This window comes from Sitodiplosis mosellana, unplaced genomic scaffold (genome assembly GCF_009176505.1).
Source record: "Sitodiplosis mosellana isolate CC-2019 unplaced genomic scaffold, AAFC_SMos_1.0 Smas_scaffold_6226, whole genome shotgun sequence".
Taxonomy (NCBI): domain Eukaryota; kingdom Metazoa; phylum Arthropoda; class Insecta; order Diptera; family Cecidomyiidae; genus Sitodiplosis; species Sitodiplosis mosellana.
The window spans coordinates 21,212,519-21,225,416 of record NW_022601467.1 but is presented as its reverse complement, the minus strand read 5'-3'; the positions used below and the strand labels follow the sequence as shown (position 1 = coordinate 21,225,416).

The following is a 12,898-nucleotide window of genomic DNA, read 5'->3' as shown; positions in this document are numbered from 1 at the left end:
ATTTGAATTCCATCAATGAAACTGAAAACTATTTTGAATATTGTTTGTTGACAATCCAAAAAAAAAACACTAAAGATATCTACTTGAAATTTTTTTGCATTTATTTCGTTAATTTAACAGTTGGATAAATCATCAATTATTACAAATGCATCAATTTCTAAGCTCTAATTGAAACTTGGTTACATTTATTATATTTTCTAGCATCTACAATGACATATATATATGTATATTACTGAGTAAAGTTTGTGTGTGTTTTTTTTAAATTTTATTTATTAAATAGTTTCTTTTAGTTTTAGTTCGTTTATTTTAAATACTTCAATAGGATTGAATGGTCGTTTGTGGAAGAATTTTCATGCGAATTTTCCTTTTGTTCAACGGTTAATTCGGCTTTTGTAACATTGTCGTTTAAAATATTTTCTGCGCTTTTTGACAGCGATTTACTGTCGAAAAATTCCGAACCAGCACCTGGTTCCGATTTACCGAATGGATACACTTTACGTGTATCGTAGCCGGTATTACTTTCTGAGCCACGTCTCTGAAGGTTTGAAAATTCATTGTGCTTCAGAAAACATTCATCCACCTCAACGATGCTTCCTCGTTTTCCAGCAGCACCAAAATTCGGCAGCGTTAGCGTTTGATGTTCGTCTTTTGGTTCAGTTAGTTTGACACAGGGCACTTCCTTCACCGTTATATCACTGTCCGTATTTTCATCATCGCTGCTATTTAGGTTCTCCGATTTACTATCACAATTTCTATGTTGCTCCGTTACGGTGTTGCCCTTCAAACTCTTCTGGAATTCGTCCAATATGGTGTTATTATTTTTGTAAATATCATCTAAAACGTGATTTGTCGCACTTACGACTTTCTTCTCTTCGGAAGACGGCACAATTTCTGATTCTGGCGATGGAATCATTTGCTCTTGGACGATTTCTTGGGTGCTTGTTACATTAGCCACTTGTTTACTTTGAACACACACTTCGGAATTATTTCGTTCGATCGAGATGAAACTTTCGGTATCACGTTTGACTTGTTCATCAACAAATGTTGGTCGATTTTCAATGTTCTTTGCATTGTTCACCGTTTCTTTGCTTTTGTTCTCCACGTCAGTTGCCATACTTTCATTTCCATTTATGTCCGGATTCACTAATTTTTGTTCCATTTGCACGTTTTTCGGAGCCGTTTCGACGGACGTAGCTTCAACTTCACTCTCGAAGATTGGACGTGTTACGGTTGACTCTTTGCGATGTGCGGAAATTTTTCGGGTTGTTAATTTTGAATTTGGAATACATTTCGATGAACCGTCATCGAATGTTTCATGCATTTCAAATGGATCGGAGAATCCATAGACACGATCAGCGATTTGGCTCAAGAGCTCTTGTGTAAAGAATGATTGTTGACTCGTGTATTTCTTCAAAAGTGACTCCAATCGAACGTCCCCATTGAACTTGTTGAAATCAAACTGATTGATGTTGTTGTTGTTGTTGTTGTTGCTTCTGCTGCTGGTATTGTTTTGCATGGATTTGATGCGCATCAAATCGATTGTATCGTTGCTTTTTGGTGGTGCCAAAATTTTCTGTGACATCAAATTTTCTTGGGATAAATGTCGCACCCTTGGTACTGGTTTCGACACAGCGTTCACAGTTTCGACGGGTTTCACCGGAGTAATGATTGGAGTTGTGGGTACGGTTGCAGTCGGAGTCACCCGAACTGACTTTTCATACACGCTCAAATCACGTTTCGGTTTCTCTGGTGAATGGTTCACTTGCTGTATCATGTACTTTTCGATTTCTTCAGCGCTCAGTTCGGTCGTTTCAATTGGTTTGTTTTCTTTGGGCGTTGCATGCGTGTGATCGATGTGCTTTTGTATATGATGATCGTCGTCGTCGCAAATGTGTTTAGTTGGACTTTTGCGCGGTACAATCAATGGCTCTTCAACTGGCGTCATTCCCTTGTAATACTCAGCATCGTCATTATTAGCGACCGTCCGCTCCTTGACTTCACTTTTATCCTCTGCAATTGACTTTTTCGCAACAACACATTCTTGATTGTTGACTGCGTCGGCGAATGCCGGTGTTGAGCTATTTCTTTTTTTCAAATGTGATCTTCGTGGCGGTGATTTGGGCTCCTCAATCGAACTATATGATGAGGTACCTTCCAACATTGCCATCAAGAATTCAGCCTTCTTATCAAGACTGCTCTTCTTATCGTCGTCTGCAATTTGCTTCGATTCGTATTGTTCGCCTATTATAAATGGTCTTGGTGTTGGAATTTCGATAGCCTCAGATTTTGTTGGTGCGGATGCATTTGCTGCAATGAAATCGTCTAGTTTATCCTTACCATCAACGGATGCATGTGGAATTGGTGTGATCAATGTGCTAATTGTGTGATATGTAAATGAAATGCTGGTTGGTTCTGGTTCGGGCGTAATTGGATCATCGGACAGACAATCGGATAAATTTTCACCAAAAAATTTATCGGATTTTTTGTTGCCAACACGGGACACTTTGCGTTGCAGTGTTAGACGGGTAATTGGAGGGCTTGTTTGTTGGACCATCGATCTTTCCATCAAAGAAAGAGTACGTGTAACTGGTATTCGAATCGTTGATATTGACAAACCATCGGCTGGTTTGATTTCATTTAAATTAAAGTCCGATATGGACTTACTCTTGCGCTTATGCTGAAGCAATTCTTGTTCGCGTTCGGTCAATGGATTGTCATCTCTTAAAATGCTGTCGCATGACGAGCGTCGCGATACATTATTACCAAACAGCTCTTTAAAACCGCACGGTTGACGATCAACGATCACCGATGAGCGTTTACGACGCGGCGGTGCCACCGGTGTTTCGCCCAAATTAGACTCATCGTTAATTTTGTCATTTGGAACAGTCAGCGTGACTTTGCGCCAACCATCGTTCATTGTTGATTGTGGTTGCGTTCTTGTCGGCGGTCCGGTTTCCAAGCTATATGATTATATTTGAACAGATAAAAAAAAACCCAAGTCATTAGACACATAGCACAATTGAGCATGTGATATTAAACAAAACAAAATAACAACAAAAAAGTTAAAACTTACACGTGCTTCTGCCAATAATTCGATTTTGCTTCGTTCGCCGGACAAATCTAAACAAAGAAAAATCGCAAATTAACGATAATTGAACCCGTGTAATCGATTTATTTATTTTTAAATCACAACAACAGACACACATACCTGTGCACACCTTCCGATGATTCGATCGATTGGACTTTTTGAGTTGTCCGCTCGTGCGATTCGCTCTCTACACAAATTATTTCCCATGACTCTCTGTAAATAGAATTGAAAAAAATAGAAGAACATCGTTATTGACCAAGTGAGCCAAATTTTCCCTTTGGATTTGGAGAGAAAAAAAAATTGCAATGAAATATGCCGATTTGAAAGTGACTCTATGAAAGATTTATGTTCTGCCTTAGAATCCGAAATACTCAGTTTTGTTGCTGTTGTTCTAGAACGATTGGTTGATGAGATTACGAATGAAAAATGTTTCATTCAATACAGTACACATTTCACGGTTTATGAAGAACGAACAATGGATCACGCTAAATAGAATTCATTTTATTATTTCGTCTTTTTTTTTGTTTTCATATTTCAATTTAGCGTTTAACTAGCAAATTAAGTTTCTGAATGAAGTATATTATGTTTTTTTTTGTCTGTTTGTACGTTGATATTCTGCTGCGCGTCGACTTTGTGATCTATTGTTGCTTGTAATTAAGTTCTAATCAGCTTCCATGGCATTTAAAGAATTTAATAGACATACACGCACATCACTCATCTCTCGTTCGAACAAGAACAACACACAAAAAAATACACTCAAATTTATATATTTCGACAACGTGACCTTGAACAGAGCAATATAACAAAAAAAATAATCTGCCTATGCCTGAGTGTAGCTACCATTTCATTTGATTGTGAGAAATTTTTACGTGTAATCTCTTTTGTTGTTGTCGTTGAATACGAAAACTATGAAAAGTTTCGCGTGAAATTGAATTCATTCAATCTATTTATTAGATTGATCATTGATGCATTAATTTGCCGCCGTTCATATAACATTAATGAAAAGAAAGAGAGAAAGAGAAAAAAATCGATAACAATAAAATGTCCGTGTTGTATACAAAACAATGATTTAAACGCACACATTTTTGTAACCAGAAATCGTTTGATACTTTGATTCGATTTTCTTGTTTCGTATCGCGTTTTTATTCTATCAGAATATTGCTTCGCCGAATGACTTGAGAATTGAGGCTGTTTGATTATGTGTGTATGTGTGCGTATCTCTCTCTCTCTCTCCTTTTATATTCAATTTTGTGATCACATCCAAAAAAAAAGAACAATAGAATATCAGACAGCGAAACTAACAACTGGCACAGTCATATCAAGTCACAAGAGTCGCATCTTCAGTTGATGATTCGATCAGAATGGAAACTAAACGAGGTGTATGGTGATGTCACCTTAGTGCTTACGATGAGATGTAACTAATAAACACACTCGTTTTGCTGTTCTACCAAAATCAGCGAAGGCGTCGACGAAAACAACAATGCGGAGAATAAACACTATCCAAATCAAATTCCATAGTTGGATGAATTTTGAAATGTTTACGAGTTTATTATCGCAACGGGCGCCAAAAGTGAAACTCGAATCAAAACGCATGTTCATTCTTGAGAAACCACTTCTAAATGCACCAAAAACCATTTCATTCGAACATAAGTGGAACGACAGATTGTTTCAATGGGCCCATTTACTTTCATGTCTATCTATCTGTTCCGTTTAATCTAATTGATAAACGGTGCATTTTATCGCTAAAGCGTGTTCCAAACGAAAAATCTAAGGTGTGTACTTTAGGGTGTTCAGGTTTGGGGAGTCAAATAAGAATATATGATTTCTACGTAGATTTCGGCCCAAAAAATCGGAATCAAACAATAAATCGTCCTTCATTGCTAATAAATTTGGAATTTCACCGAAATATAACCGTTTTTATGTGTTAGTACTAATTGACTCTTTGTAGCTCAAATTGTCTAATGTTCTAAAAATTGGCAATATGAACCGATCCTTATGACATTTGACATTCACTTCAGCAGTTTTCGAAATGTCACAGACGCCGCATCATTCATTCCGAGAAAACATACAGCGTTGTGAACACCAAGTCAACAAATTGAAACTCTTACATTTTATCTTACAATTTAAACTGGAAATTTACGCTGCAATTTAATTTATCTACGATTTTGCTGGTATTTCATTTCGTATTATTTTCGATTTACGTGCGTTTTGTATCGATTTGATCCGGAGTTCACATTGAATTCAATTCGCCAAAGTGTGAGTAAACTTGATCATTTCAATATCTTCTTCTTTTTGTGGAATTCATTTTAAAAACGTAATATAAGCATTTATGACGTGAAATATATTGAACATATCAACAGTAATATTAGATTCCATGAAAAAAGTAATGAATTTCACAATAATTCTGCAGTACATAGTTCTGTTACGTGTGATGGTGAAATACGTGTGATGGTGAAATTCATTTTATGCAATGAATTGAGTCCATTGTTCGGAGAAGAGAAACAGTTAATCGATTACTGTTCGAACTCAAATTGAATCAATGCCATTGTTATCAAACCGAAGTCATTTTTGTGTGTCTCATTCTGTTGTCATTTTCAAACTAAATCGAATTTAAGTTTCAATATTATTCGTTTTCAAACTAAATCGAATGTGTGTTTTTTTTCTTTCAGTAGGACAATGGCGAATCGTTTCAAGCCATCAATACCAGCGGAGGGAGAGACGAAAGATGAAATTACGACGATCAAATGTGCGCTAAAGACAATCATTCGCCCACAATACCAGCAAGCATTGATGAGCAAAATAACGGATCTGAGTTTGCAAGCCACTTCCATTTGTGTTTTGGGCTCATTGCTGTTCTTGTTTGAGGTGCAAAAGGCGTTCGAATATAGGCGTCGAGAACAATAATTTCGCATTGTTTGGTGGAAGTGGAGAAGATAAGATCAAACTCTGCTTTGAACAAGTGCTATGGCACAACAATCAGCCACCAAAACCGAAGTCAAGGTATAAACCAAGCGGAACAAATCCACGGGGACCACGAGCAGAGCTGCCACGTATCGATCCTGAATTCAAGGCAATTGTCGAAGGTCTTGACGACTATCATCGTATCGATTGGCCCAACAACAAAGATTTCAGCAATGGGCTTAAGCATTTGACCAATCAGTACACAGATAACGTCGTCACCAATCTTGAAACGCATGCTAACAAACACATCACCCAGTACTTGAAACTGAAAGTGTTCGAATTGAACTCAAACTTGGAAGAGGATGGAGAGAAATTTTTGCCAAGTGACATCGAAAATGTTGTCAAGTTGATCATCAAGCAAAAAGATATCAAAGTGCCAAGTCGCGATCCAAACAAACTCGTACGGTGTGAGGTGTTGTATGATATCGTGAGAGATTGCAATGTGTTCCCAGAAATCGATCTGCATGACCTTACAACTGACCCAAAACATTGGTATAAGGCCATGCCAATGTACCTATCCATGCAGCGCGAGATAGAAGAGTACAATTCGGAGTGGCCACATCAGCGCCGACCCAAACGCAAGAAAAGAAAGCGAAAAAAGACAAAAGGAAAATGGAAACGCAAGCGCAGCCAAATGCTCGACAACCCAGATTTTCGGCCATTGATTCGAAATTTAGTAGTGGTGCCGATGTGTGATTTCCGGCGTACGCACTTCAAAATCGATTGTTCATCCATGCACCAGGTGTTGTCTTCGCAAAAATTGCTACCGAAAGTGGAAATCGAGAATAAAAAAGGAACAACAAGCACGAAAACGATTCAACAAAAGGATTTCAATCATTCGAGAGATTATTGGTGGAATCAGTATTTTTACATGCGAAAAATTCGACGATTCGTGCGTGCCAAAAAGCAGTTTGACTATTCCATAAACACCGATGGAATCTCTGTGTCTCTCCAGTACTCGGCCAAAAAGAAGACAGCCAACAAAGAAATCGACCAAAAATCTCGCATCATTCAGAAGATTGAGGATGGCACAATCAAAAATTTTTCGGGCGTTGATACAGGTGTGCGAAGTTGGAATACCACAACAACACACGACATTGAAACTGGCAAAGAAGTAAGTTTTGTATACATTTGAATAAGTTGTGTGTATTTTAATAGAAAATACTTAAGTGCCAAAACTCAATAACTATACCTTTTTTTCTATTTATTTTTTCAGACCAACTTTGTAATGTCGAGCAAGCAATTCCACTGGCAAACAGGTCAAAAGGTGCGAAATGCCAAAGCAGCGCGATGGACCAAAAATTTCGTCGAAATGGAGCGCGCAGACAGAGAAAACCGTGATCTGTATCCAGTGATGCCGTCGCCAAAAGGGTCAATGTGGCTGAACTACATCAAACACCGAGTCAAGATGATGAAGCATGGAATCTGCGCTTACTCGACTGCCAAATACACTCGACTCGCCTTGGACAAACACATCAAGAGCAGTAGTGTTGTCGACGAATGGGTGAATAAGGTGACCGATAAGAAACCGACTCTGTTCTTTTTTGGTGCTGATGGCGAAATACCACCTGATAGCCCAATAAGTATCAAGAAGCACGTGCGCTGCCCAGGGGTTCGTTTGACTTTGAGGTCAATAAAGAAGCGCCGAGATTGTTTCATACAATTGGTGGACGAATGGGGAACATCTCAAACAGACGCAAGATGTATGAATCGATTCCAAAACCAGAACAAAGCGGCCAGATTCAAGAAATGCCGATGCGTACCCGACGCCAGAACATTGCTGCCAACGAAAATTGTGTCAAAGTTGGGCAAAACGGATCTATCGATCTACCGACAGTTGCAACGCGCCATGAACGAAGAAGCATTGGTAGGAGACGAGCGTTTATTCCCAAAAGTAAAATGTTACTACAAAAACTGGCGATTAAACCTCGAATGCTCTGTGATTTGGCATCGTGACGTCGTGGCTGCTAAGAACATTCTACTGAAAGGTAAGGCTAATTGACGCACAATTTTGATTGAATGATTTTTTAAGAAGGTTCATTTGTTTAATTGTTCAGGACTATGGACATTACTGGGACTTCCGATACCAGAGGCGATCAATAGGTATTGGCGCGAAGCTGCTGAAGCAGCCGCTGCTGTTGCCGCTGCTGCTGCCGCTGCTGCTGCCGCTAGAGCAACCGCTGAAGCAGCCGCTGCAGCTGTCGCCATCGTGGATAATGATGTAGAAATGTTCGAGTACGACCAGCAGCCAGCTGATCATGCTGTCTAATCAGCACATTGCAAACAAAAAAAAAACAAATGTAACATTAGTTATTAAAGGCTATCCCGATCATGTGGGATAGTTGCGTTGAAGCAAGTTGACTCCCCATCTGGTTGATGTTAACTGCGCAGGAGTACTCTAGTGGGTCGTTTAGGTAAGCATTATTCGATTTTGCAAAGAGTTTTTTTTTCTTCTGGAAGTGTTGTATAACGCTCTATTAATGCTACCAGTTGACATAAAATTGGCTTCTCTTTAAATTTATGCTTTTCATTCTTCTTTTTCAGATTAGCTGAACACCCTAGTGTACTTGTACATAGCCAAATGAAATTGCTGAAGCAAAAGATATGAATTCATTTTGATCTGCCGAAAGACATACAATTACAGCGATCAGATAATAGAAAATGTGAATCATTGCGAGAACCTCTCCTCTCAATACAAAGATTGTATGTATGATTATTGTTGATGTTTTTCTTTCTTCTTCTGCATGATGATTATACATTGGACTGTTTCTAACGCAATAATGCTCAAAGAGCTTACGCAAAGCCAGTTTCCGGAATCGGCTGACTTAATGATGCGAACTTTTTATTTTGTCTTCCTATCTCTGTCAATCATTAGTTTTTTTTCCAGCCTTTAATGTAAATTGGTCATAAATTTTGCTACGGCAGACATACTGACGAAAACACGTTTTTTCAACTGTTTTTGGTTACTCCTTTCACATTGACTTTGAATTTGAAACTTTTTTATTTCATCTCATTTAAAATAGTGATAAATGTTCATTAAACATGAAAACAAAAGCGAATCTGTAAAAGTGGTTCCTGTTTTAGTCGAAGTTGAACTCGATTATAGGAGAGCATCGTTAAGATGTGTTGACAAATGTTGTTCTTTTTTTTAGGGGGAGGCACTAAAATATTCCGTAATAAAAAAAGAAGAAACAAACAGGCAGTGCAGTATCGGTCTATCGGTCATTCAACTGTCAGTCTAACTTTCGAGAATCGTGGCTTTTTACAATGTCATGTTACGTTACCTCGACAAATTCTCGATTCTTTGTCGTATGGCTTGTCTTTTCCGCCGTGTATGCGATATAGCTCTTCCGAGAAAGAGATACAGACAGCGTGGCAGAAAGAGAAGCTTTTTTCCTATAGCGAACGCGCTAATAAACGAAAGAAAACGAATTTTTAAATATCCATTCGTGAGCTTGTGATAAGTGAGCAATTGTAGCTGTACACACACACATACAGACACACACATCATTCAACCTGTCATACAACCATCGACCCAAATATCTTGTTTGTACTCTTTTTTTATTAAGTAATTAAGACTGTATGAAAAACAATGTGCTCGTACAATTCGATAGATAAGCACTATTTACAGTCTTTAGATACACTTCGAAATATTGAAGAGAATCGGTCTCATTTGCCTCTCTGGGAGCGTAAATCCAATTGAAAATATTTATTATAAAGTCTCTTGAGGTTTAATCTAGTATGAAATTGAATGAAAGAGAAATACAATAAAATAACAAAGTGTTCGATTTCATGAAAAATTCGATTTTATTTCTTCGTTTTTTTAGTCCAAAGTTCGTTCGATGCGATTCAAGCTGTAGGCGGTATTTTAGTATCGATCATTGATTTTCGGACAAAATCCTGGGAACCCATTGACTATATCAGCATCGGCTATTTTCAACTTTAAAATTCCATTTTTGGTAAACCATTCGAATTCATGTGGCCAAACGTGTTCTTCAATCTGTCGCACCATTTTTGCATCAAAACAAATGTCAATCGCAGATGCGCACGTCATTCCGGATCGTAGTTTAAACAAATGCACGAAATCAATCGAAAACTGCTCAAATGAATCGTCGGTCGACCAATCAGCACACGGAGTTTCATACAAATAGATTAATTTCAAATTGGGACAGTTTTCTACGAATGCCATTACGTCACAAAAATAAATGTCAACACATTGCACCAAATACAATTCCTCCAAATTGGATAGTCGTTGTGACAAAAGTGCGGAAAATTCATCGAACACCCGCAACGATGAGATTAATTTCAATACTTTTAAATTGGTGAATTTCATAAACGCCTGGCATACACTCTCATCCAAGCACAGATCGGAAATGCCAATGCAATCGAGGCGATTGCTTATAGCCAATTCATTAATGAACGCCGTAACCGGTATCTCGTCCGTGTTGAATTCCAGCCGTTTCAAACTGGATAGCGCATGTAAACACCGTAAATCGGAAACGAATGCCGTTGAAAATGTTTCAAGTTCAATGCACAGTTCCTCGAGATCCTTGGCCGATTGAATAATTGTCGGTAGCAATTGCGTCGGAGTGGGAGCATACCGATTGATATAATGAAAACACTTTAAATTGCGTGGATTTTCGAAAAATACCACCAGTACTTCGGGCACCAGATCCGTTTGATTTTCATTGTGTATGATTAAACATTCCAAACTGCGATGTTCATTTTGCAGCAGATAATTGCGATCAAATGTCAAAAAGAATGCGCAATTCCGTTGGATAATTGTTCGGATGGTTGGACAGTGGCTCATAAATTGATCGGCATCACCGTAGCATTTGTTCAGTTCAATGGTGTTCAAATTGCTAAGCACTCGCGACAAATTCGACGATGCAAGCCCCGAAATGAAGACACTCTCCAATCGCAATGTATTCAATTTATCAGTGCAATGCTTTGCAATCAGATGACTGATATACGTATCACGATCACCACCACCGTCCTCATTAAAATCGTCTAAATCACTGTAAAGTCGCGGCGACTCAATCAACAATCGTCGTACAAATTGACCACAATGATTCAATACTTCTTTTAATTTAACACCGTTCAAATGTTTCAATCGCACCTCAGCCTCTTTGAGTAAATAAACTGATTGGAAATAATATTCGACAAGATTCCACAACCTTTGATTTGTTTGTTTGATTGCGCACAAATCTTTGGTTGACAAATATTTGAACAATTCGAGGAAACAGTCGTCATTTAAAGCCAACAATTCCACGACTCTCATGCACTTCATTTTAAGGGGTTTTTTTTCCATGCAAAACAAAACCGACTTTTTGCTAAAAAAATGTTTCTTTTGTGAGTTATTTCGTTCTACTGAAAAGTCTTTCGGCCGAACTACTTATCTACGTTTCAGATTTACGTAAAATTTAAAAATAGACTGTACGTTGGTTTTGCCGCAAATATGATCGAATGGCGCTGAGAGAGAAAAATACTAGGCACGCATTTGAATATGCTCTGCGGGCACACCAAATGTCAGTTCAACACATGAAATCTAGCCTCTAGCGGAAAATCGACGTCAACACGCCAAATATTAAACGTGTATTTTCAAAACAGCAAAAAAGTAACATACGTTTTGCACATTATTAGAAGTTCACACGGCTAATTTTTGGAGGCTTTCAAACTTTGGTCGTCTTTATTTGTTTATTTCGAATGGCATTGCGCATGTTTAATTCATTTGTACTACTACGTATTCAATTTTTGCTCGAGCTCGGGAGCATTGTTTTGATGTTCAAAATCAAAAGACGTGGCACATACATGTGGTCCTCATTAGCGTCACCTCTCTTAATTAGTGAGAAAAACATTCGCCGAAAATATATTCGATTAATTTCGACTTTTAGCAAGCATTTATCAGTATTTTTGTATCGCGCTTTTTTCTCTCTCGATCTCTGGTAAATCGATACGATTATTAAAAGTGATAATCGAAATCAAAGAAATTGGTCAGTCAACAACTGTATAACTGGTGGTCCGGTGTATAAGTGTGTATCATTACGACATCTAAATGAGCCCAATTAATGTGATTGTTTGACCTCAAAAAAAAGAATATTGTAATGAACGCAAGTGAGGCGTCGTATGGATTGATATTATGGGCATGAGCATTCCAGTGGCGACAACTCACAACTGGCATATTCCATGAAGCACATAGCTACGCACCGTGCACAGTTCATATCAAAAATCGTATTCATCAAACTTGTTTGCTCAGCACACCATTCATGATTCATTTTCGGATATGTATTCAAATATGTTTGCACTAGAATCCTGTGCGAAGCCAAAACACTCGTTAGTATGCTAATAACACGTGTTGTTATTTGATGTTTGGGTTTTTTGATAGGCATTGAAGCAGTAACATCCAGGAAACTAATTATTCATATCTTCGTTTTTTCATTATCTGTCTCTGTTTTTTTTTGCTGTAACAATGCAGTGGCCGTAAAACGGCAACAAGCACAGTGTGATGACGTCGGTTTTGTATTCCATGGAACTAAAATCCAGTATGTTTCTAAAGCGAGCGATTGCCATTCAAATGATATTGAACGGCGTGAAATAGCACTGAACTTCTGACTTTATTAATTTACTTTTAATGGGTATCCCCTGCGATAGATTCTCCTTTTTTTCGTGCGAGTGAGTCAGTGTAAGGCTTCGCTAAATCGTCCTCGCCGTTGGTTTTGGCACGCAACAAACGGTCTCATTTTTCACTCTTCGTCCACAATTACTACTACTTTGTGGACTCGTTAGCTGCTCGGTCATACTAGACGTATATATCTACGTCTATATATTTTGTGTTTTCCATTCAAATGG

The 12,898-nt window shown here is 38.2% G+C and overlaps 3 protein-coding genes across 9 annotated transcripts in view; 2 read left to right on the top strand and 1 right to left on the bottom strand.

The window, feature by feature from the left end:
- Positions 1-78: 78 nt before the first annotated feature.
- LOC129579449 (uncharacterized) overlaps positions 79-12,898 on the bottom strand; it is a 19,901-nt gene continuing 7,081 nt past the window's right edge. For 5 of the 7 annotated variants that reach the window (XM_055469535.1, XM_055469533.1, XM_055469530.1 and 2 more), the window contains 3 exons: positions 3,209-3,301; positions 3,074-3,120; positions 79-2,960 (listed from right to left, as the gene is read on the bottom strand). In XM_055469535.1, coding sequence (XP_055325510.1) covers positions 302-2,960; positions 3,074-3,120; positions 3,209-3,295 — 2,793 coding nt within the window. In that variant the 5' untranslated portion in view covers positions 3,296-3,301 and the 3' untranslated portion in view covers positions 79-301. Of the gene's footprint in view, positions 2,961-3,073; positions 3,121-3,208; positions 3,302-3,459; positions 3,834-12,898 lie in introns of those variants that run through there. The other 2 variants (XM_055469531.1, XM_055469537.1) reach the window with 2 other exon arrangements.
- Positions 5,529-8,348, top strand: LOC129579456 (uncharacterized). Its single transcript, XM_055469553.1, has 3 exons — positions 5,529-7,163; positions 7,266-8,037; positions 8,107-8,348. Exons 1-3 carry the CDS (start codon positions 6,552-6,554, stop codon positions 8,316-8,318), a joined length of 1,596 nt encoding a protein of 531 aa, XP_055325528.1. The 5' UTR covers positions 5,529-6,551; the 3' UTR covers positions 8,319-8,348.
- The window catches only part of LOC129579452 (uncharacterized), a 27,658-nt gene continuing 23,084 nt past the window's right edge, over positions 8,325-12,898 (top strand). The window contains exons 1-2 of the mRNA XM_055469542.1: positions 8,325-8,463; positions 8,594-8,752. The gene's annotated coding sequence lies outside the window, so the exon portion shown is untranslated. The remainder of the gene's footprint in view (positions 8,464-8,593; positions 8,753-12,898) is intronic.

Excerpts from the sequence above, each read along its gene's own strand:
- LOC129579456 (XM_055469553.1), top strand. The coding sequence starts at position 6,552 with ATGCCAATGTACCTATCCATGCAGCGCGAGATAGAAGAGTACAATTCG. Across the intron at positions 7,164-7,265 it reads ACATTGAAACTGGCAAAGAA|ACCAACTTTGTAATGTCGAG; the intron begins GTAAGTTTTGTA and ends TTATTTTTTCAG. Across the intron at positions 8,038-8,106 it reads TAAGAACATTCTACTGAAAG|GACTATGGACATTACTGGGA; the intron begins GTAAGGCTAATT and ends TTAATTGTTCAG.